This window comes from Rhea pennata, chromosome 14 (assembly GCF_028389875.1).
Source record: "Rhea pennata isolate bPtePen1 chromosome 14, bPtePen1.pri, whole genome shotgun sequence".
Classification (NCBI taxonomy): Eukaryota; Metazoa; Chordata; class Aves; order Rheiformes; family Rheidae; genus Rhea; species Rhea pennata.
Genome location: NC_084676.1, coordinates 9,648,431 through 9,674,473, shown reverse-complemented (window position 1 = coordinate 9,674,473; position 26,043 = coordinate 9,648,431). Strand labels below are relative to the sequence as shown.

General features: G+C 41.3%; 1 protein-coding gene across 1 annotated transcript in view; it reads left to right on the top strand.

Moving 5' to 3' along the window:
• The window catches only part of HTR4 (5-hydroxytryptamine receptor 4), a 140,766-nt gene that overhangs the window by 36,152 nt on the left and 78,571 nt on the right, over positions 1-26,043 (top strand). The window contains exon 2 of the mRNA XM_062587507.1: positions 9,955-10,036. Coding sequence (XP_062443491.1) covers positions 10,011-10,036 — 26 coding nt within the window. The 5' untranslated portion in view covers positions 9,955-10,010. The remainder of the gene's footprint in view (positions 1-9,954; positions 10,037-26,043) is intronic.

The following is a 26,043-nucleotide window of genomic DNA, read 5'->3' as shown; positions in this document are numbered from 1 at the left end:
CTTTCACTAGCAACACAGAGCGAGGCAACCACAGGCAAGCTACAGCACGAGGTACCGGGGAGAGACCTGACAGAAAGCAGCCTGAGATCATTTTTCAGGAACTGGCAGCCTGAAAGGGGGAGATCTAGAAAAATGCATTTGGTCAAAGTATGTGTGGTGGTAGAAATAGCCATGCTTTATGAAACGATTGAGCCACGTGGCATCTTGTACCTGCCAAGTGTCTGCTGCCAGACAGAGTCAGTGTCTTGACTGCTCATTTTACCTGGAAAACCTGGCTGATGAGCCCATGTAAAGCGTGTCTTGTCATTATGACTTTGGAAATAGCTGTTTGAAAGCAGCTTGCCCTGTGAGGTTGTTTATCTTTTTTCTCTTCCCATCAGGAATGTCATAGGGCTTGCAGTTCTAGCCCACCAAAGAATAACCTCCAGGGGCAGAATAACCTCTCAAGGTCACGTAGCCCCAAGTTCATTTTGTTTTTTCCCTTTTAGTAACCTGGGAAGGATTCAGTAGTTTGGTAATTTAATTTAAAATAGTTGGGTATCTCAGCTGTGTTTTGAAGGTGCTACACTCAGCATAGTTTGGTAGGGAAAGCCACTTCCTAAGCCTCAGAGAAGCACAAAGTCTAGTTTCTACTCAACCTAAGCCATAGGTTGGATACCACCACCGAGGCTCCCCTTTATAGCTCAGCAGGCCTGAGTGTGACTCACAAGCTCATTGGTTGGGTCACTTACAGCCTTCACCTGGAAAGGTGGACTAATGAAGACAACAGCAAGGGGGTATGGTGGAGACAGTAGTTGGGGCACAGTTTCTCTTTGAGCCTCCTCTCCCTGGATTGTGGCTGTCAGCACAAGGGCAGTGGTGTGGCTACCAGAGCAGCAGCAGAAAGCAGCTTCGATAGTGGCTGAGTACTGAGCCTGCAGCAATTGTTTTGATTGTTTTTTCCTAGGAAAAATTGCATCCTGTAGTTGTGCCCCTCTGATTGCCACCAGAGTAAGTCTGCTTTTCTTTCTCCAGTGTGTAAATATCTATCGTTTTCTGAAGGTAGTCCTGCTACTGCTCTGAAATATTTGGAGCAAACTTTTCCCTAGATAAGATCAGAGCCTATGTGCTAAGAAAGTATATTCCATTTCACATCATCTTCCCCTTTCTAAAAAGTAATTAATTAATTAACCTTTTGACTTTCCCTGGTGATACCAGCATCTTAATCAGAAAAGATGATATCTGAGTCCTTTATATGTTTTTTTGTACAGATCTGGAGAAATACATGGTCTCTTGGGGTTGGGATCATTTTAGCTTGCTCCTCAATTAACTAGTTTTTTGAGTGAGCCAGAGATAGAGCAGGTTTAAGATGAATATGCTCAGCTAGTTTTTCACCTGCAGAATCTATCATCTTTTAATGGAGTCTGAAGAAATGGCAGCATGAGTTGGTTAAGTTAGCTACATGTATCTGTGGTGCAAAGCTCTGGGGATTTTGTCTATGCTTCATTTTTAAAACGTAGTGTGGAGTTGTGTGGCTTTATGCTGCAGCTGAGGGGTAGCAGGAAACTTCTGGGTCGGGCCTGCTGGAGTCAGGCAAGAAAGTTAATGGGAAAGTGTGAATGAGATGCAACGCACTAACTTGCATGAGATCAGTGCCCTCGCTCAGAGAAACGATCCTGTCAGCAACAGCTTTACACTTTTATTAGTTCACTTGTCTTAATTTACCAGTGTCGGAGAATCTTTAGTGAGAGCAGTCCTTTGCCTGTGCTTATAAATGACCAGGGATTTTTCAGACCAGGTTTGCTTGTGCCCTTGGGCTGAATTTGCAGGTGAGGGCAAGTTCTGCACTTCCAGGTTTCCATGCCATGCTTTATAAATTTTCCGCTAAGTCTCTGTGAGGTGTCCTCTGTTGCAAATATATTTACTCTCACACACCCCAATGCTTCCTGTTAGTGTTCAGTTTGGTCAGACAGAAGTAACAAGGAATTCTTAAAAGTGAGAGCTGGAGCTTAAGCTAATCCCTTTGCTCAGTGGAAACTGCAGTAGACAGCAACAGAGCACAACCACACCGAGTTCATTAGTCATAGCTACACAGAAGTAATTGCATGAAATAAAGACAGCTAGGCCATAAAATATTCTTATTTCTTCTGAAGTTCAGGGATTGCAGAAGCATAAACTCAGTGACTGGTGTGTCATTGCACGAGGCTTCAGAGCAGGAGGTTGTTTCCTGCTTGTGTTTCACAAGCTGCAAAATCATCTTGTGGCAGCAATAAAAATGAAACGGAGAAATTTTCTTCCAATACCATAAAGTTACAGACATGCATGACATACAGATGGAGAGTGGAGAATGCCCACTACACAATGATACATACTGGAAATCGGGCAGTAATTGAAGATAGTGCAAAGTACAGGTTGCACTCTCCCTCTCACTGTGGTACAAATGAATCAGTGCCCACAGTGCGGTGTCAGCCAGGGAGGCCTCTGTTCTGCAAAGTGCAGTGAGGAATCTTTCCTGGCTTGCTCATCCATTTTGACTCATTATTCCTCTCTTTGGTCCGAATGACGCAGTGCTGTCAAGTGGGTTTTTGCAGGCAGCGTGAGAATCTGAATCAGGAAACAAAGCAGGCGAGAAAGGCTTGTCTGCACAGCTGGGAGAGCAAGGAGTGATAACAAATACTAGGATGCTGCAACTGGGAGTGATTCCAGGCTCTTGCGCCTCTTTCGGTGATGTTTCAGGACTTGGATAGCAGTAGGGAGATGTTTCCTTTCACCGCTGTTTTCCTTTGGTGTCTCAAGGTGGCAAGTGCTGGTGTTCTCATTAGGGGAGCTCAGAGCAATACCGCCGTTTACTCCTCTGATAAGACAAATGCCCGTGTTAACGTGCTTCTTCTTCACGGCTCATCTCCTGTTTGCTTTGGAGCAGGAGCTGTGCAGTTCTTTAAGCAAGAGGAGGGAGCCTGCTCTTGCTTAAGCTGCGGTGGTAGCACCGGTGGGTTGCAGTTTGAGTCACGCAGTCGCTGCACGTCGCTACCTGCGCCCAGAGCTCCGCGCTCGGCCTGGTGTACGCGTTAGAAAATGTGCTAACCTCTGCCACGAGACTCTCCGCACTTGTCTCTGAGTAAAGTTCGTTTTCAGCTGGAGGGAGATATCATGGCTAATAATTAACTAGAGAACTGGTAAAAGCAAGGTTATCAGACAGAGCGCAGAGTGGCTCGCGGCTGCCGCGGGCTTTGCGTCGCCGTGCGCGTTCGCCCACCGCTGGATGCAGCAGTGCCAAATTAATGAACGGGAGTCCTTTCGCAGGCCGTGATTTCCCTTCAGAGTCGCCATGCCTATTTCCAGGCTGAAGGATTTCAATTTTTCCTTGTGCTACACTGCCTTTTTTAGTTCTTTGTGGTGAGGCGGGAATAATAACATTACGATTTGCCCTTATAAGCACAAAACTAATTCTGTGATACTGTCATGGGAATTACGCCCATCTATTGTTTCCACCCTCATTTCTGATGCACTCACTGAACTCAATCCCCTTTTCTTTCCTTCAGCTACTGATTGATATCTCTTAGTGTATCTCGGTCCTTTCAAGAGACCCACAGTTTCATGCTGGGTGTTTCTAATGGTTTCCTGCACTGAGGGTGTGATATTGCAGGAAAAGCCTTAGAGCATTTGGATTACCAACTGATAGTAATTGCTAGTGGTGAGAACAGTGGAGTTTGAAATTTCAAAATAATAATGTCACAGTAAATAATGCCTTAAGTTTTATAGCTGTTTTCTCTCCTTGGAGCTCTTATACAAACGTGGATTGGTACAAAGAAAGATCTCATGAAAATGTCTCTGGCCTGGAAGAGAGTCACCCTTGAGCAGTCCATAGAAACTTTGCTGCCATATATATGAAGAAAATATAGTGGGTTTTTTTGTATTTAATCTTACTGTTACTGAAAATACTAAAATAAATTTTGCTTTAGTGTTCTTCAAAAGGATGAAATCATGAAGCCAAGGGAAATTCTTATGTGATATTTTTTGCTATCACTGGCACACACAGAATGGATATTTGGTACCCAAATGTAGACTTTAATCTTTTCTTTCTGAAAGTACAGAATAACTTAGTGGTAAGATTGAAAAGTCACGGAGATGGTGGCTGACAGGTTGTGAATGCCAGATTTGACAATGAAGAAAAGCCTGTTTGTCTGCAAATACTCTGGGATAAGGTGCTCATTTCCTCTGCAACCTGTATGCTGTCTGTGGCTCCTGCGTCAGCGGAATACGAGCCAGTTAAACTTAGCACCTGTGGTTTGGATTTTCAAGCCAGAGACTCTCTCCATGAGTTTAAAGAGTCATTTTGTGAAATAGGCCTTCAGTGGAAGGACTTTCTTATGTCTTTTTCTATTTAAAGCAGGACTCTGTTTTCTTTTTCAGGTGACATATCAATTCTGTCTTTTTATTTTTTCCCATTTAAGCAAAGTGCTGCTTTTTAGTCTGCTGGAATGACATTCTTTCAAAATCAATCCAGTAATTTGTATCTGGCTGACGAGTGAGGGACCTCTTAGCAACTCTGTCCTTCCTGGAGAGGAAAAGGCCACAGCAGTGACAAAGAAGGCAAGAAGTGTTGTGGGAGGGGGAAATAGCTTTTTTACAAATGGATAGTGAAAATGGAGCTATTTTATCTAGAAGCAGAGTAAGTTAGATCGCTCTACTATTCCCTGTTCTTCAAGTATTGTCTTGAGGATATTCTCTTGCAATACCTGGAGGATTTTGGACTGCTCTGCAGTGATAAGCATTAAATTGTCTTTGGATTGAGGTGACTGTCACTACAAGGTACCAGTTTAATGTAACCTGGGAAGGTCTTGCCAACCGACCTCTGTTAACAATCTCTGTTTCTCTGATAGCAATGAGATGAATTACAATAAAAATCACAACCCCAAATAAGAAATGCGGGAGGAATGGGGCAATGGTTTTTTATTCAATTCCAGCTTAAATTTTTCAGATGTCCAGAGAGAAAGGAACCCCCTGAAACTACACATTGAAATGTTAGTGGTTGTCGTTATGTTAGTGTGGTCCCTATAGCCTCAATCAGGAATCACAAATAGTAGACAAATTTAAACTATTCCCTATACTTCAAAACATTTATACTCCAAACTGTGGATAATAACCGTTTCTAGAGGAATGCCTAACAGGCCTTCCAAACATCTATGGCAGGTTCTTCTAATAATGGGTGCCTGCAGGACACCTACACTGAAGTAAGTCAGGTTGCACCAAGTCATCATCACTGCATACCACACTCTGCTCTAAATAGAGGATGTGGAAAGAATGAGGGAAAAGGGCATTTTTTTACTTTATTTATACCTTTTAACCTTATTTACAGAGAAGAGGGAAGTCTGAAAACTAGTGGTTAGTCCAGTAACTCCCAGAGAGCAGGAGGCAGGCCCAGAGTTTAGGTCTGGTCACTCTTTTTTGACCCCACCCTTCTCTGTAGTTCAGTAGTGCAGAGGGAAAGGCACAGTAATATGGGTTGGCAAGTAAAATGAAATGGGCTTTTCAGACGCCAGCCTAGATGCCACTTCATTTAAGGTCTTGCAACCGGTGAAGCACAATTTAGCAATGCAGCAAATGGAAGTATAAGTTTTCAGGAAAATGATTCAACTTTTCTGTTACCAGCTCAGCAGTGACAGAAAGTGGAACTAGATAGTACTTGAGTGGGATGGAAATACATTAGATGAAGAATGTGTCAGTGTCTCCGTTAATCAATACCTTGCAAGAAAAATGTCTTGCAAGAATGGTTTAGCTGTTGTCATCTGGAGGGACATTTTCATCCTTACCAAGGATTCCAGCAGCAGAATCAACGAGGGCCACCACATAGAGCAGGTGACTTTGTGGTCAGGTAAGACACATGATTAGCTCTGCTGGCTACCAGATCACTATTGTCTTTGAGAAGAGAATTCTTGATTTATACCTTAAAGCTACTGAATGAGTAGCCATTTTCCCGTTTCAATGGAGTAATACAACCAACTAAATATTCCTTTTATGTTTTTAAAAATAGAATAAAAGTAATAGAATGTTTCAGTGGGTATAGAGATCTTTGTGATAACATAATAGTACAGATTGTGTGTAACTTTAGTGTACGTTAAAATAACAAATTTCTGGAGAATAATAAAACAAACAAAATGACCCAAAGCTGAATTCTGAAACTCAAAATCACTGAAAATTTTCCTTTATTTTGTGAGAGTTATTAAAATCACTTTCTGTGCTGACACTTGAAAGAATAGAACAATTTGATTTCTCTTCACTCTGCCTTAACATTGCCCCTCATAGTACTGGCTTTGGAGAAACATTACCTTAGCCTTGGCCTAGGGTGGCTGGTTACTGATGTCCCTAAGCAAATTACTGTGGTGAACTTCTCATTGCAGTTCCTGGTACCAAATCCATAGAAACACATACAAGAAGACTCATATTGAAAAGTATCCGATGGGTGAGGAGACTCAGCCTACCTCTTCCAGTAAGCCTATATCTAAGAAAGAAGGCTATGTTAGAAACTAAAAATCAGTTTTATATTAGATATGAGACTGGGAACCCAACTCCAGTTTCCTGGCTATAGCAACCATGGTGAGCAGGGCAATTCTCAGCAAGCCCGAGGTGGCAGACACTGGAGAGGACAGAGGAAGGCCTTGGCTTTCCAGGGCCGTTTCCCTCAGCAGATGCTGTGATGCAGAGACTGCTCATGAGCCATTAATTAGATATTCACATGCTGCAAAAGGAGCAACTCTAACATGGCTGAAGGTCCAGTGTACCCATATTCTCTGTTGGACACAACAGCAGAGATCCCTCTCTGAACTGCAGAGAAGACGTGATGGTCTGTGTGATGTAAGGTTTGAGCTAGGAAGTCTATGTTATCTTGCAGAGGCAGAGAACAGCTTCTTAATTGAGTATGAGTAATCACTTTAATAACAAAGAATAGCATCAGATCAGCGATGTGAGCCAGATATATTTACAGAATAACTGTTAGGAAGGGCTTTTTTAGTTGATGGCATTGGCATCATTTTTCTTTCTTTATTGGAACTCCAACTACTGCAAAACCAACCACTGCTTGTAACGGGAGAAGAAGAGGAATGATTCGATTGTAAAACCCAGTAAGGAAAAGCCCACAAAAGCTAAATATTATTTGGGGGTCCTTTCGTTACATGTTCATTGTATACTTCATCATGTGGGGAAAGACAAAAGTGCCAACAGCCTCGAAAGCACAGCAGGTCTCTCTTGTACGGTGATATGATGTTCCTAATCCTGGGGCACTGTGCAGTGTGGCACTTTAAAATGCATTGCTATTTCAGACTTGGTTGTTGCTTGTAGATAACAAAGATAACACATTTGTGGAAAAAAATGTTAAAACCCTTTTCAGAGTTGTAAAACTTAGGAATATTGGAAAATGTCATGGATCAAATAAAATTTATGTGAGGTGACATATTAGAAATGTGATGAGTGACTCTTGCACACTGTGCCAGAGGGATGCCATAAACACACATAACAGCACAGCAAGAGGTGGTTGGATATTTCTGGGTGAAACTCCTAGTTTCATTAAAATCCTTAACACTTTCAGCTTTTTCTGTTTTGTACCAGATATGTTATTTCTACTATGTAAGAAAACACAAAAAAGCTGAAGAAAATCTTAATGGAAAACAAAGAAAGTTTTCCTGCATTTTTAAGCATCTCATGCTCACTATAACTGAAGGAACAGAAACTCTGATGCATACACGAGAAATCACTTTTTGGTGTGTAAGTAAGAACATAGACAAATGGGACTTTTTACTGTGTTTACTCCATGGTAAGAACAGAAGAAGATGACTTGTAGTCAAATGATGCTATAGGGCAGAACTAACTAGTGTTCCTAGAGTGCGTTGGCAGGCAGAGAAGAGTTGAGATTTCATGCATTTTGACTGCAATCTCTTGAGTGCTCTGTTTCATGTTCATGTTGTTATTTCATATTGATACTGGAGGTCAGTTTTTGCAGAGGTAATTTAATCAGAAAGTGTGCCTGTCACATTATATTTGCAAAATGAAGTGGTGGTCTTTAAGCCATCACATTCCCATTAGAAGCCACCACAAAGTCCCATTAGAAAGACCATTTGTAGACTTAAAGTATAAATAGTCACCAAATTCTGTAGGTTTCCACACTTAGATAAAACATCATATAAACCATATGTCTATATATACTGAACTAGTAGTACCGGTAAACACTGAATCAGGCCTGGATAGTGGGTGTTCACTTACAGTGCAAACCTGGCATTACATCCAGGAAGTCTGAGTCAACGTTATTAAAATCTTTTCTCTGAATCCAAGAAACCAAAATAACATTACTTTTATTTGCTTTATTATTAATTGTGCCACAGCAATACCATTGTACTTGGCTCTCTACAGACACAACACAAGGAGCAATCAACAGTCTGAAGAACTGAGAATATATTTTGAATGTGTGATCCCCAAAACTTATCCCATTTTTTCTCACTGAATCAATAGCAGCAAAACTCAAAGTCTTTAGTGTGGTATATTCATTTCTTTGAATTCATGATGGAATTTTGATAGAATTAAAAATCTCATTAATATTTATACCACTTAGTGTTACTAAGAGTAAGTACATTTGCTTTAACCTGAGCTCAAATCATTTAGTTTTTGTAATTACAGTACTACTATTAAGTATTCATAAGGCTGTACAATATAATGTCATAGGAAACCTATTTTAATTTAGTGGTAAGTAAATGTTTTAATATCATGTAAAAAGAGAAACTAATTTACCAAGCATTCTCGCTTGTCTTTTCACATCCAGGATTTGCAAGCCTTCTTCAGTAGATTGTATTTAAACTATTTTAAATTTTGAAAGCTTGGAAGTTATCATGAGCAGTCTTAGTCCTCTACTCAGTCCCAATACAACTTACATATGTGTATGCTGTTGTGTATCATTTTGCGTGGGAACATCTAAGCTTAGACTGGAAGAGGTCACTTATATCACACTACCCATCTCCTCAGTATCACCAGCACTGCAATATAACTTCTTAAAAAGTTGGCTCTTGACAAACAAATCTCAGGAATGGTGCCTGTGTTACTGATTTATGTTGCTTGTGTTTGTTACAGTTACTATGGTATTTTTCCTATAGTATCTAAATCCAGGGACTTACCTGGAGGAGTCTTTGAAGCAGCAGTTGTGGGAAATTTCAGAAAGCTTTTGGGAGCACGTTGAGATTTCATTTGTGGAGAAGGCTTGTGTGCTTCCTCTCCTTATGTGCTTTGGGACCTGACATTGCATAACATAGCTAAAGCAGCAGAATCACATTTGTCCAGCTGTATTTTGTCTGATCTTGAGCTAGGTCCACAGGACAGGACACAGGGCTGTTCAGTGTGGACTTGGTGAGGTCAGCTCAGAGAGCTTCACACATGTGTCACTGCCTATGCACAGGTGACCACAGTTGGCAGAGAATGATAAAATACCCAGACTTTTCTTTCGTGAACTGGCTAGTCAAGGAGAGTAAAGCTTAAATTGTGAACTACGTCACACTTAGATGAGCATAAGATGGATTAAAAGTTGGTCTTACCTTCCAGGTGAAGACCTGACTTCACTCTTACAGGTGGGAATTTTGTCATTAGTTTCAGTAGCACCAGTAGCACCACTTGGACCTTGAAGTACTCTTTTAGCCCTGTGTTAGACATGAATGGATCTTATATACAGAGTCACAAATGGGTTGTCTGATATTTCAACTTGATTTCGTGCATCTTAGCATTGTGAGATACAATATGTCCAGGGAGGTAACAAAGAAAACTGTTGTGAAAATTCTTTGCAAAGATATGATTTAATTTTAGCATGTCTACATAAGCTGTTTTTAAGAGAAATGAGACCAGCAAGGGGGAAAAAACAGTATATGGAGGTTTCTTCACTGGAGTAGACATGTACCCATGACATGACCCTTAATTTATAACTGTTAACTCTCTCCACTGCAGGACAAGGTCTCTTCTATGGGCATTGAACTCCCAGCTTCCTATGCCTATTGCCTGTGATGGAAGAACTTGATGTTAATGTGAGGTAGGATAAACTGTATTTTGCTTAATGAAATTTGTCTTGACTTTTTAATACCAGAAGGATAGTTTGATGCTTATGCTATTGGCCTTTCTCTGTAAAGGGAATTAGCTGCTGACATCAGAAAATTTTCTCTACAGTTTTTTCCTTCCTTCCTCTGAAGACACTAGAAAAAAAATCTTCTTTTTCTGACTGTCATGAAAAAAATCCCCAATATACATCTCATCATTTACATTCAAAATTCATAGAAGGAAAATCTATCAGTTCACAAACACCAAGAAGCGCACAGAAACACTGGCTCAGCCAATGTCTGAATCACTGATGAATGGGAACACGGTGTCTATACCAGGAGGGAGGTATGGCATTGTATTAACCTTGACCTTATATTTTTTCAATAACATGCTATTTGCCACTGTTGGTGCAGATTCAGCATGGATGTCTTTTAAGTGATCTGGTGGGTTTTTGTAATTCACTCTGGCAACAGCTGTAGGAGCCAAAACATCACTGTCTTTTTCCTGTTTTTGAGTGCCATTTTAGTTTCTAGCAGCCCTCATCATGGTCCAGGCAAGGCTGATGGACACTACCATGCCCCGGCCATTTATAGGATGTGATGGCAGGTGTGTGCCCTTCTGCTCTCTAATTCACATTCCAGCTGCACGTGCCCATGGTACTTGGTGCTGAACAGACACAGAGCAAAAAGGCTGCCACCAGCTGTCTCCAGGAATTTTCTGTGAAACTCTAAATAAAATCTCACTCCCAAAGAAGGTCATGAAAACTAACAGAGAATCACAATATTCATGAACCAACATATTTGACAATTCAGGCTGATGCTTCTGAAAGCTCTTTGGCAACTTTTACTCTTCCTTTCCATATGAAATATTCCTTAGGCTTGTGGCACCTTACAGCAGCTTAAGTAGACTGTTCTCAGTGAGTTAAAAAAAAAAAAAAACAAAAAAAAATGGTGATACCTAGGAGAATTAGGCTTTATGAGTGCTTGCCTCTCTCCGCTCCTGGTTGCAAGGCTTTCCAGTGCACTGTGGAGCCTAAGTGAAATGAGAAATGCTGAGGGGATGGAGCTGTTTTGCCACCACAGGGGTGCTTGTCTGCCAGCTCCTCGGGAGCGTGGGCATCACAGAGGGGCTGCGAGGGCAGAGCTGAGGAGGGCGACTCTGTTAGGGCCTTCAGTCAACCTGTCGCAGAAAATGCACTTTGCAGCTGCCCTGGGAAAAAGGTTTTCAGAAGCAGTCCCTCAGGAGACTGCCTTCTCCTGGAAACCGGTTAGTGTGATCAGCTCATTCGGTCCTACCCTGGGAGAGCTGTGTAAGGGTCTCGGAGAAGAGATTTCTGCTTTGATAAATTACTTCATCTGTTTTCCCACTGAGATTTTAAAAGGCAACATAAAATATTCTTGGGGATCTGACAAATGCTAATCCATGGGAATTTGAAAGCTCTCCTAAATAAATTTTCCTAGTTGTTTTGATCAAACACTGTGGTCAGATCTCGCTTTCATTATACTTCAGGAATGGTTATATTCCTTTTTTCCTAGAGGTTGTATTTCTGAATTGTAATAACAGTCCTTCATTTTGCATGATTGGTTGTGTATATAGTACTTCCTTTTTTGCATATATTTTATTTTGACTCACATTCTTCCAATATATGAATTTTTGTTTTTAAGCACTTTGGCTGTCAGCTACAAGTAAGTAGCTGTTGTTTCTCCTTTCTGTTCCCTGTTTTAATCTTTTTTGACGTGAAATATTGAACTCTTTTTACTGAAGCCAAGGGTTTACAAACATTGTTTTTCAGAGTGCAAAGCCACATCATGAGTCAGAGAGCACTCCATTGAGCACTCCAGTCCTCACTCACCCTCCCTGAGGGGCTCAGAGACACTCCAGTGGAAAGTACAGATATGAAGGGGACCAAAACCTAGGGAAATGGGTGGTACTTTGACATCATGGGGACAACAGCAAGATGAATAGGTTGTGGATGAAACGATTTTGTTTTGAACTGAGCGTTGTGAAAACAGCATGTTTCTCTTTGGTTCAGAGGAACAAGTGTCTCAGTTATCCTATGATGAGCTGCCCCAGAGGATACTAAACCTTTCTGGTGATGAACAGCTTTACATTTCTGTAGCTACCTGAAGCACTGCAGGTAGCAGTATAAGTGTTGAAGAGAATGTTTAATTTACATAGAAAAAGGTGATTATGAATTTTACAAAAGATTGCAGTTTCAAATTAGAGAAACATTATTGGAAAATTTTAGACAGTCTGCTTTGGGACTTGTATTTATCACAGTCAAGGGGGTGGCGGGCCTCATTTTCTCTAATTCTAGAGTTGAAAAATAAATGAGCTCACAAGTTTTTCAGATTGATATTTTATAGGATTTTTCTGATTTCTTATGACTTGACACATTTAGACACATTTATTATATGCAGTGGGTTAATGAGATATTGTCAGGTGGTTCAGAATGAAAATTTGAACTCTTCAATGGATTAGAATATGAAGGAAAACTGTTGTCTTTATTGTAGACAACTTTGTAAAAATATTATTTGGACACATCGTAAACAAGAGTTTATGGCTCTTCCTACTGAGCAGCTCTAGCACAGAAGATACTTAATGAAAACTGTTACCATATGCTGTTTGCTGCTCATGCCTTCATGCCAAAGGGCAGGAACTCCTGCAAAATGTCCTCTGCTGAACTCTCAGTGACACAAGCTTTGAGGAAGCTTCCACCCCAGCAGGAGAATTGTAGAAGGTCTCAAATTTTTCACCTTTGAGTGAGATGTATTCTGTGTGCTGGGTTTATCTATGCTGTAAATCCAGGGGGAAGAGCAAGAGAGCACTTTTGTTTGCCCAAAGTGCACCAGCCATCCAGAAGATGGAAGATGTTTGAGTTTTTGACAGGTTTTGCGCAAAACGCTTGACTCTGAAGGTGCCTCTTCCTCCATTTGAAGGTTATGATGCACTACTTGGACTCTTCTGTTTGAAGCCAGACCTGGTGCAAATGTTTTAGCAAGCAGATTACTACAGTTTGTGTTGATGCCAAGATGTTTGCCCAAGGTTCTAATGAACCTGTACAAATTTTTAAAATGTGTCTTGAGTTCTCTTTCAGTTCTACTGTAATTTGGTGCATTAATCAATTTCAATTTCATACAATAACAATAATTATGACAACCTTGGAGAGAGTGGAAAAAAGCTGACTCTCTTTGGGTGCAAAAGAAAAATGGTACCTGCTGAATATCCATAGAGGTGGTTTTGGTATGTTTTTTTTTACTGTGTCTACACTGGCATTTTAGTTCAGAGCAGTAGCGTAGTTTCTCCTGTCATCCCTACATGCAGTGTATTGGTTCAGATCTCACGGAACTTAATTAGGGAGCATATGAGCTACATTCCTTCTTTGAAGAAATTAAACCAGAAGCTCTGTCAACCACCCTCCAGTCCCCAATGAGGACATAGGGGTCTGAACAACTTAGAGGTTCAAACCATGCAAGGTCCATGTTCAGGCATAGTGGGGCCATTCAGGCAAGGGGACTGGCCTAAATGTAGTCCAAAATACCTCGCCTTGTCCTGCAGGTTTAGGACCCTCTGTGCCAGCTGCTTTGGTCTGCTCATCTGCTCATGTTGTGCCAAATTACCAGCTAATATATACACAGCTTGTATGTACATAAGTCACTCGGGAATCCATGGGCTCCTGTTTTTCTGTGTACAGACCAGGCAGTTGGCTCCTGCAGTAAGCTGTTAGGTACATAATAACTCTGCCTATAAAAACTGTGAAAGGAGCTTCCTTATACCAAGAATGTCCCCTACCGACCTTGCTGAGGAAGCCTAAAAGGCCCGAGGAGGGAGAGTTCTGCTTCCTTTGAGTACTTGCCAATTTAAGTTGCAAACACACCGTGCACAGAGAGAACTGAGCAATGCCCTTATTAAATACTTTTAAAGCCTTCTTAGGCCTTTGGTAAGACTTTCATCATCTCACTGCATGCTGTTCCCTCTAGTCAAGGACAAATAAGATCCTATCAGCATTCTATTCACTTCGTATCTCAGAAGAACTAAATCTGACTCCTTTACACTACTGGGAGCACAGGAGAGTGAAATTTTGCATGCCAGTTTTGGACAGCCTGGTTTGACAGTCTTATGTGTTTTCCCCTCTTTGAGCTCCAGTATGCACTGTTCATTCATTCTTCCCAGTAATATAAATATTGTTTTGGAAGTCCAGTATTGCCAGCTTTTCGGCTGCCTGAGTTTTGACTGACCAGACACCTCAGAGTACTTTTCATGGTGTAGCTCTGTGACTCTCCCACCACCCTACAGCTGCAAGATGCTCAAATGCTTTGTTCAATACGTTGCTCAGAAAAGCTCTGCTGACACAGTTTGAAAGCCATTAGCTTAAACTTTCAGAAATGCTTTTGCTCTGGCATGGGCAGGCTCCACTGTTGTTTACAACAACTCAAAAGGCTGGAGGATTACAAACATTAACTCTAGGTGATCTGAACTCTTTCCCTCGAAGTCTGCAAACTTCTGTTCGTGATGGCTGATGTTTCCGTTATACAAGCACCCGACTAAAGCATGCTAAATGTTATCCACACAACTGTGTTTTAGGTGGCTTTTTAAACATTTCTGTTAGCCTTTAGCCCAGGAGGCTATGCTCTGGATTTGGAGAACCTGATTCTTTTCCACTTCACACATAGACTCTTTATACAACCTTCAAGCCTGAGATTGATTCTCCCCACTGTGACAGCTGGAGTTGCATGCGAGCTCCAGCAGTAACAGCCTCTGCTGTTCTTCAGGCCCATAACTGGAAGGAAAGAAACAGAGGAGGAGCTGTCTGTCCCTTTATAGTCAGGACAGCGTGAGAGGAACCATGGTTCTGTTGGCTGGAGCTCTTCTCACGTTCCTGAGTGGTAAGGTGAAATCTCTGGTCTCTGAAGGAGTTTTTCTCAGTTCTGAGTGTGGCTAGAGCTACGCAGTGTACCTCACACTGTAAAAAAGTTTGTTGCTTCCTCAGGTGTTTGGCTGTTATGCTCTTGAGAAATAAACTTTTGCAAAAAATCACAAAAATGTTCAGTGCAGGTGAATAACTTCTATATAAGCCTTTTTATTGTAGCTGTTGGTGAAGGCATACTCCTTTTGTTAAATCAGCTGTGGAAAAACTATGTATTATTTGAGTTTGGCACCACAGTAATAATTGCTTTTTATTTTTAAGTTGAGCCCCCAAAACAACTGAATTTTAGGTTGATGTTAATTGCTTCTGAACTTGGGTTTATCATCAGCTTTAATTCTCCCAGATTGTTACTGAAGGTATTTTGTGGCTTGAAATACTCTGAGAAATGTGGGGCCTCCAGCCATCCTGTGTAGCGTTCTTTAATTTTGTCTTGACTTTGAGAAATGAGAAGCAAGGTGAGAGAACAAGGAATCAAATTGGGCAAATTAGTTGTGTTTGTTTGGAAGCAAAGAGAAGATTTCATTATTTAACCCAGCTGTCATTCCCAGAGTCCCCATACAGAGGGACAGCAGACATAGATATTTCCGACAAATGAACTCCTTGATGATATATCCTCTTCAGTCAGATTTTAAGTCCAAGTTAGTCCCAGTTCCGGAGCTTTGCTGTGTTGCCCCAAAAGGCTCATTCCTTCACGGACAATGTGAAGAGGAAGCAGTGCAGTTGACAGCTGGTTCTGGCTGGAATACATTGTCTGAAGCTGGTAAACTGGCAGGATGGCTGGTCATGGAAAGAGGTAGGAAAAGTGCTTGAGTCTTCTCTCCTTATCCAAACCTGGGGAAAAGCTGGTGCAGTAGTCACTAGTGGGAGAGCGACAGACCCAAAATGCTTGACCTTGCCCTCTCTGAGCAGAAAATGATGAAACTAGCACCCCATGGGAGCACCAACGGGTGCCATAGGAGAGGAGTCAGTGTGTTCCCAAAGTTGTCTCAGTCCCTGTGATCCCCTTGCTCGGGACATTGGCAGCCAGCAAAGAAGAGGACTGAGGAGGCCAAGAACTGAGAAATGAAGCAGACCAGGCAGAAAACCAAACGGAACGTGATCATTTAGAGGAGATGGAGGCAATACTGAATGGTTGGATCAAAATAAGCATCTGATTAAATGACCCAAACTATAGAAAATAGAAAAGTTTTAGAAGAGAGCTTATGTGCTCTACAGGCTCTGCCAGTGGTGATCCATGGAAAGCAAATAGTTTAAGATTTTTCAAAGAGGTTGCAATATAAGTGCTTATTCTTGTACACACAAGCTCTTTTAAAACCTTTCCATCTTCTACAGTTTGGATCATTAAATCATTGTTTATCTCAACCTCTTTAATCAGATTTCTGTTGAGGTGGGAAATACCCAGCTAAAATCTCATTTAATAGGACAGAATCTGCTTAGAACACTCTTCTTTTTTTAGTCCACTTTCTAAAGGAAGATCAAGTCTAATCCTCCTATAATACCTGCCACATCTGTCCAGAAAGGTATTCGCTCATGCACTTCCATGGGAGATGGATGCACTGACATAGCAGATTTTCTGCCAAGTCCTACCTTCTCCATCTGTATCCTCCAGATAGGAACAGTGCAGTGATCAGAGTAGATGAGAGCTAAGTATTTTCATACCTTGATCTACAAGTGATACAGTGTCCTCTCCTGTGTGTTCAGCTGCCACAGATAACCAAATTCACTCTTAAGAATAATGGCAGGCAGAACACACAGTGCCAGAGAGGAGTGAAATAAAACCCTATGGGTCCTCTATGAGGCAAAACTTCCAGTATAACCATTATATAAACTATGCTGTTGAAGAAAATGGACCATGTATTTGTAGGCATTTGAAAGCAGGTCAGTTGCTGGGGGTTGTGTGATTTAGGTGCTGCACCTCCAGCTGCTTCCTCTGGGGTGCTGGGGCAGCTGGGCACCTACCCAAGAGCCCACCAGCTGCGAGCCCTGAAAGCACACGGTATTTCTGAATTTGCAGCCGTAAGTTTCACTGCATATTCCCCATTACCTGACACCAGGGGCAGGAAGGGAGCTAAGCAGGAGAGCATAGGGAAGGGAGGCCTGGTGCAGAGGTTCACTTTGTGTTTTTGCACTATCTGCCGAGAATCATTGATAGCCAAACAAAGCCCTGTGAAAAGCTCTCTGCACCAAAGCCTTCACAGAGCCCGGACTCTGCTCAGCAGGAATGGTAGCTGTTAACAGCCTGGGTACTTTTCATATTGTTGAACTTTTTTCTGTTTCTAGAGAAACACTTTATAGCACTATATTTACCAGAACGTCTTTCCAAACACATCCACCAACACTTAATTAATGGAATTTTTAAGCCTGGCTCTAACTTCTGCAAATTAATAGTGTGCTCCCTTATGGCAGCTGTGGAGCAAGTGAAACATATATAATCTCTGTTATACTTTAGAGGGTGCAGATGCAGAGGGCCAGCTCCACAATTTGTCTGTTTGCTGAGCCCCCCTGAGGGAGATAAGGCCATAACACACTACTGTGTTGTTACACTCCACTTCTATTAGTGTGCCCTGAGGAATCTTCACAGATGAAAGTGTCCTTGACGAAGAGCTGGGCTGTAAAAATTAGCTTTTTGGTGACTTTCAGCATAGGTTTTCTTTAGCTTCAGTGTCTCTCCGCAGAATGGCAGCTGGTAAAGATTTTGAAAAGGATTTGAAAGGCAGTAATAGGGTAGAAAATTGTCCCAAAGCCTGGGACATCCTGAGACAGAGCTGGCTATAGGGGTTGGCAAAAATGGGAAGTTGCCCAAGAGAGCAGCAGATTGCCAAAATGCGGAAGATAGTCTTGACCTTGTTGCCCACTTGTCTAACCCAGATAAGGGCAGGCTGGCTGGCAGCTGCTGGGGGAGGGTCCATGGACTTTTCAGGACTCTCCTTTGACTTTTCAGGCTTGACCCTCATCCTCAGGCTGGCAAAATTAAATTTGTCTCTATGTGTGGGACTCTCTGAGCTGGCCATGCTCGGAGGTCATGAGGGAGGAATCTAGAACTGGAATATCAGAGTGTGTTAAGAGACAGGACTGTGAAACCAGAGCTGTGGGAGGACAGATTAGTGATGTTTGGGTTAATAGGCCATAGTGAGTCATATTGACAAAGCTGTGTTTAATTATACAATGGACATAATGTTATGTATCAAAACTAAGGGGTATTGGAATTGGGGTAGGTGGAAATCTAATGGCTCTTGCTTGCCTCTCAGTTACTTAAAATTCCCTGAGTTGCTTTTGGAAAAGTGCCAGAAGACAATCATGAAGTCCTGGACAGACATCTGTTCCAGGACTACTGTCTTGAGAACTGGGGCTGCAATGCTGAAAGCTGCAGTGAGCTGTTACCAGCTCCATATCGCTGCTGCAGTGCTACAATAGTATATGCAGCTACAGAAAGAGCCATGCAGAAAGAGCCATTCACAGCTTCGGCAAGAGCATTTGTAGTATCTCAGATATGAAAGATACCATGTCAAAATGTGTTCAGTGCTGTTTGCTGGGCTGTGGATTTAGAGCTTGCTATGGATAGTACAAATTACTGTTGACAGACTACTACCTTGGAGCGAAGTGCATCTACTACGCAGACAAGAATTGTGCTCTTCTTCTTACCTAGTTCAGTATTTCCACTATATATTTTGCTCTTATTGTACTATGGCAATGAATCATCAATTATATGACTCCCTGATGTGGCAAATAGGTATGCTGCTTTTACTGCTATTTAAAATTATCTTTACTCACTGTCTGAACTTACTGTCTTGCCCCACCTGTTAACCAAGCAGTTGTCATCACATGTCCTCTGAGCAACAGCCTCTGGCTCCTCAAAGTCAGGACATGATTAGAAGAGGCAGTTGTCTGTACACAGGCTTTGGCATCTGACAGACAGAAATCCGTCGGAGCTGAAGCTTTCAGGGAGTGTTTGGCTGTTTGAGTGAATCTATATTAGGCTTAAAAAAAAAAAAAAAAAAAAAAAAACTTGAGGCGTGCGGAAAAATGTTGCAAGGCAAGGGACTCTTCCTCATCCCATGAGAGATGAAGTGACAGCTAGGGTCACATTTGCAAGAAAACTTGCAAAGAGGCATCCCTCAATACAAACCAAGCACTTGGAGGCCAAACTATCCCATTTTTAAGCCCACATACAGGATATGGAGATTCCACCTCTAATATGTGAATTTTTGCAATTGGTCTAGCTTCTGCTCTCCTTTCAGTCAGTGTAAATTGAAATGCATTACAGAAATTAAAGCATAGGCATCTTAAAAACATATTAAAGCATAAATCTTTATGCAACTTGAGTCTTTCTCAGGATATGGTAGCTGGACCACAGGAAGAATTTGATATCACACTTGCCAGATCCCTTTCTATTTCCCATACTTGAGGAACAGTAAATCCAGAAGCTTGAAGAAACATCCTTGCAGAAAAATCCATGGGAACATAATCTCAGCATGCTCCAGTGGTGCTAGAGACAGGAACCCAGTTTTCCAGCTGTGTGCTAGAATGGCTCTGATAAAAAAGATCAGGGGTTGAACTTTCAGCTGCACATCCTTATTGCTGTAATTTGAGAGAGGAATGAAAGAGGAAGAAAAGTGCTCTGCTTGCTGCTAGTGAGGGATGGGATGGGGTGAGCAGGATGCTTTTAAATACCTGTCTCTCTCTGTGCCAATGGATCAAAGTGAAAGAGTAAGAGTGAATAAAGCAGAGCATTTTTCTTACCTGGGTACATAGGCTTCTGCTTACCCAAAAGCAGTGGAGACATGTTGTAGCTGGTCTGGGGTCGCATCTGTCTTCTCCCGTCCCTGGGCACTTACCTCAGAGCTCATCTCCAACTATGGCTCTGTGCACAGAGGTTGTGTATGCCTACCAAGAGTAAACATGGAAACTTTCCTTGCTTTCCAGTGCTCCCAAAGGTTTAATACACCCAGTACCTGTCTGTTTTACAATGTGAGTTCACAGCCTGCGTGCTATCCCCCTGGGAATACTGGGTCACCACTCAAGCATGTGCCAGATAGATGTAAAAGCAGACTCCAACAATTATAGTCTTGAGCAGGAGCATGTCCTGATGGTTCTGAGTTATTTTAAAAGTCAGTTTCAGAAGTCAAGTATGTGTAAACAAATTACTTCACTGAGTCTCCAGTTCCCTAGCCTAATCTGAAAAATTACCAGAGCTCCCAATTGGCTCCTAGAGCTCAGATGCTATTTTTTCCATTTCCTTATCTACAGATGAGTATCAATTGACATTTAGTTTCTCCTCAACTTTGTGTTAAAGGCCAGAACCTAAACCCACAAATACTACTTGTTTCCAAAGCCTTTCTACAGTAAGACCCGTTGGGCTCTGGTGATGAGGCAGCTCATTGCTCACTGTAATTAGATTAGCATGGAGGCTCTCCAGGGCTTGCTGCTCTCTTGAACCTCCTGAGAGCTCTGAGGTCTTATCTGTAACATACTCTCTATCTGCTCAACAGGGAGTGTAACAGGAGAATACATATATCCCATAAAAGGAGAAGATAGGCAGGAAGGACTTGGTTCAAGCTAATTTAGACAAGAAATCTCAGGACTGATTGCTCCAAGAGGCAAAGGAGCTGCCCAAAAGTTATTTGATATATCTGAGCAGACTTAACCAGAGTCTTGGGTATTTGGAGCACTAGTGCAAGCAGAGGATATCACAAAAGTCCAGATTTTCAGGCACTGTCTGGAAAAGAGACATAGTGGAAGAAGCAAAGGCTTTTCCCTTTCCAGACTTTGCCAGAGAAGCTTCTCTGGAGCTTGGGTATCAAGATATGAAGCCTCCTTCTCACTGGTACAGTTTCTTGGAAAATAAACTGTCTTATTTCTTTGGGGATTAAACGGCTTTTATAGCACTTTGGGCCACGCTGAAGTGGAAGAATGCAGTTTATCTCTGTTTCCAAGCACCTGGGATGGATTTGGTCCCATTATTGCCATTAGTTGCAATTTCCAGTTTTATGGGCTATAATGGGAATGTGATTCTCAGGCAGAGTTGGCAGCTACAATGAAACATGTGTTTTTTATTTCTTGTAATTCAGCTACTGTTCAATATGCTTTCCCAAGCCCAGCTGATCTGGGTCTAGTCCAATGAAGGCACCTAGTGTTTTTGTATTGCTTATAACTTTTCCTGTCAGCCATGCTCAGGGCTCTTGTTAATGCTGCCTCCTTGAAGCAATGTGAGGATCTGTTTAAAATTAGTCTTGATGATGCATTGTAAAACAGAAGTTTTCATCAAAGCTAAAAGCTATAAACTGATTTAGCTAACACTGTCCTGCACCTGAAATGCCCATTAAAGTTTAAATAGCCAGAAAATTAATCACAAAATTGGTGCAATTGCTAACATTAACTTTCAGTACTCGCCCTCAGTTAAAAAGCACTATGCCAGCTCTTCAGAAGCCTAGTGGCTTCTAAGATAATTCTTAATTCACAGGTTTTCAACACTTTCTGATTGGCAGGTCCTGTAAAGTTTCCAATGGCTTTGCAGGCACCTAAGCAATGAATTTAAGCACAGTGACAACTGATTTCCCTTTTTACCTCTGACTGAGCAGTCTGAATAGCTGAGACCTGCCAGGGATCTGCAGATCCCAGGTTGGAAACCAGTCTCCCTGCTCTAAAATAGAACAAATTACCCATGAATGCAAATGATTGTTCATAACCTTTTGTCTTTCTTGAGCCTTTGCCTCTTTTCTTAGTCTGCCCCTTCTCCAACACTTCAACAGCAATAGCGTTGTGTTTGCAGTGTCATTTTCCTGGTGCGTCTAAGATGGTGGTTGCAGATACCTCTGATTTTTCCCTGATCTTTATATATAGCCCTCTGTGATACAGCTGACATGCCCAGTCCTCCCTTCTATTGGCTTTTAAACCCTCAATCTGCTCCTCTGTTTCTGATCTATTTTATCACATTTCAGCTCTTCAGATCTTCACCTCTAGGCAATAGCAATTAACTTCCAGTAGGGCTCCTAATTTGTCTTCCATTTTGATACACAGTTTACTAGCTTATATTCCATTCTGAAGGACTTCGCATCTGATGTTGCTCACTCTTGAGTGAGGATGTCATTTATTAAGCAGTGTCATTGTGTAGTTATTGGCTTTATTACCTATGTTTTCCTCTTTTATTTTACTTTTTTTCTTTTTTTTTCTTTTATTCTTCACAGTTCTTGGAGCAGGTTCCTCAGTCTGTGGCAGAGAAAATTATAGATCTGTGACACTCAGCATATTAGGGTATAATTTATTTGCAAGTGGTCAGTTGTCAAACTAAAACAAAATTTTAAAATCAGTCTGTAGTGAGTGAATTGAGAGACGGCAGCTGCCTCCCATTTATGCATCAAACACCAATTTCTTAAATTTGTTTTAATTCATACTTTGAGTCAAAAACCTAAGTTTTTCTGAATGATTATCTGAAGGTTAGAGAACAATTTGTGACTGGGTAGACTACACTGATGTCACCAAGTAACCTGTAGGTCATTGCACTCCCTTGCATAAGAGGTACCTCCATTTGCATTGCTCTGTTCTCCAGGAATATTTTTTTTCTATGAATTTCCATCAAGGGTTTCTGCAGACAAGCACTGTCAGACACTGCTCCTGGAAGCTCTTGCACGTGCTAATCAAAGGAAATCACAAATGAGCAAACACAGAGCTTCTTAGGCAAGGTGCAGTGAAATGTGCCAATAGTGACTCCCAGGTGGGATCTGGGTTGCATCTTTGCTGAGTGCTTTCACTTATCATCTACAAAGTGGTCCCAACTGTCTGTTTTTTTTTCACTTAGGCTTGACTGTCCTACAGTTTGCCCAGGCTGACATCTTTATTTAAACTGAGACATTTAATAAGGCTTTTGTGGAGTATATTTGGAACATGCACTTAGCTGAGGACATAGAAGGAGGTTTAAATAAAACAAGAGATTTAAGTGCTCCATTCTATATTCAAGGATTTTCCATGTCTTTGCTGAGAAAGGACAGCTATCTGGAGCCTAAACGTAAAAGCAAGATTCATACATAATGAATTAATGGATGAATACTCTGAGAGTGGGAGATTTCAGGCTACAACCTCTGGAATTAGCATTTCCGAACTGATCATTATGGTAAAACGTAATTTAAAGTAGCAGAGCAGGAAATGCATGACTTCTCAAAAAAATACTTTTTGCCTTTCTAATTGATTCGTTCTGTGTCAGAATACAGCCAGCTGATTGGACATTTCAGAAACTGTGTCACTAGTGGAGTGACTAAAGAGAAACTCAATTCCATAGGGAAACCAGTCAGTCGGTCAAATATTTCAAGGTGCACTCACCACGAATGCTACCATTCTGTGCTTTAATAAAGCTCATACGTTATCTTCAAAAAGAAGTAAAAGTACGTCCTGTAATGCCTGCACGGCCTTGTAATGAATGAGATGTGAACTGATTTCCTTGTGGCTGAGAGTCTAGAGGGGTAACTTAAATAAAATTTATTCCCCAAATCAATGTATTATCTTGTCTCTATCAAGTCTTCCATTTGCAGGAGTAACAGCAAGAACCTCTTTCATTCCACATGATTCTCAAAACTGTTAAACTCTGTAGGAAACGTTAGAAATTAGATACCCTATAGTTGCAGTTGTCTTTCATTGTCCAAGGTGTAAACAAGTGGTGAGAAAAGTAACACAGTCTGGATTTTTTAATATACGGGGTGATGGCAGGGCACTTCCACCAGCCTTAACTGTCTGCCTGTCATTTAATATTAATTCCCTAAATGCAAACATTGCTTACAAGGCAGAGCAGGACTTTCATGCTTTTTGATTTTAAATTCTTACAGCACATTTGCAGGCTTTCAGCAAAGATGTAAACAAAGGTTTTCCTGGTTCAAAAATGAGACCTCAGTACTAGAGCCTGAGATATCCCTCTGTGCATGTGTAATAGAAAGTAATAATCATGATGTTACTTTTATGTCTCTATACAAGTGAAATTATTATACGTGATATCTAAATTATGAACCTTTTTGGTCTAAAGTAATTACTAGACTTTTTCTTCAACATTTATGGAATATAGAAGTGATATGAATGACAATGTGAATGCTGCTATGAAAATAAGGTGTTGCATTAAATCGGATCTCCTAAGCGTAGCTATGTCGTATTTGTCACTTGAACGTAGAGCCTGCTCTGTTGAAAACTTATATGTGACATGCAATAGGCAATAACTACTTATCTGGAAAATACAGAATAATCACATTATTCAGATAACAGGTTTATTTTCTTGTTCTTTCATCATCTTCTATTCTTTATTAGACTGACATATGTGGTTTGGTAGATGCATTGTGCTTAGTTCTGAAAAGCAACTCTAATTAGGAACTGATCAGGACATTTTTGATTAAAGGCATGTTTGATCTTTAGTTTATTCAGCATTTACAAAGGAGAAATGATTGTAACGACATCCCTGCTGCACTTTGTAGTGTATACAGAAAAGGAGTGACATGACTGATGAGAAAGTGTTTGACACAACATAGCGCTTAAATTCCTACCCATGCTAAACCAGAAGTTTGATTTTTCATAACTTTAGTGTATTTGGTAACCTCATTAAAACGAGGAGACCTGGCATACCCAGAAAGTATTGTTATGTTTATGTGGAAATAAAAGGAGAATATTCAGCATAAAAAGGGGGCATTCCTAGTCAAGATTGAAAATGAGGAAGTGTATTGTAAGGAGCAAACTCCAGTGCCAAGATCCTGCAAACTCCAGGTAAATGTGTAGGATTGTTGCATGTGTTGTGCAGTGCTTTGCACCCGACATCTCCTATGGTAGTTGTTAGTGGATCTGAAAGAGAAGTACCGAGAGTAATAGTAGCAGTTGCACTTCCCTCTTGTAAACACCATGATCTTGATCTAAAGTTAATTTCATAAGTTAATTTTAGCTTATATTTTAGGTGACAGCCTAATGGTTTTTAAGGATTGTATTTACATGCGCAAGTGTTACGGGAGTATCGTTTCGTATGTGGGTGTAAATTATGTAATACTTATCTGTTACTTGAGAAGGAGCAGAGCCAAGATGTTCATCCTTCATTTTATAAAAAGCAGAAACAGATCTGACTTCTAGACTCTGCTATAACTTCCCTACTGGGGGAAAGGCCTTAAAATGTAGGCACTGTCCTGAGACGCCTTAGATCTGTATTGGTTTCCGAGTGCTGTTACACATTTCCTATATAACTTTGCAAACTACTCTCTCTCTCAAGGTCTCAGACCTTTATCTCCATGATGAAGATCATGATGAAGGATCAATTTTCAATCCCACATGTAACTGTTAAGTAGAAAGAGCAGGAGCTTCTGCTGATGTAAACTGAGGAAACTCCACAGACAGGAAGGAAGCTCATTTTCCCTACGATTGTTACTCAGAGCATCTGGAGTCTTGACTGGCGACCTGAGTCTGAGTCGTCTGAGTCGTCTCAAAGCCCGGAATGAATGCAGAGCTGGTGCCAGACCCCCGGGCCATTGCTCTGACCCACATTCAGCATTACAAAGTCTCCTGAGGAACAGCAGGCAGGTGGCATTTCCAGCACACACTTGCTCTCCGAATGGAGAGAGCATTCCTAGCACATACCTGATTGACTACACATCCCACACAGAGCAATTTTTAAAACATTTTAATAGCCTGTCTTCTTTGCTTGTTCTTGACAATTCATTTTAATCAGTATTATCAGCTATTTAAACACTTAACTCTGTTAAGCACTGTAGCATTTGGCATTTAGGAGGTATGCAGAGTAGGGCTGTGATATCAGCGATGCTATCAGTAATTTTGACCATGAGGAGCCGGCCAAAATCCTCATGGCGTAGCTTGTGAGAATGCTTCCTAGCAGTGCTGAGCTGGCTGGGTCTCAGCATCAGCCCTTTGCACACAGAAGCAATGGTCTGACTAGAGCTACTGTTTGCACTAGTATGGGAGGTTTTAAGTCCCACAGCACAAGTGGAAGCAAGTCAGATTGCAGAACTTTTCTGAGGTTCAGACTTACACTTTACCACTGGTAAAATGGTATTCCCCTGCCATGCAATTTATTTAGTAAAAAATAATTCACTCAATTAAACTAACAG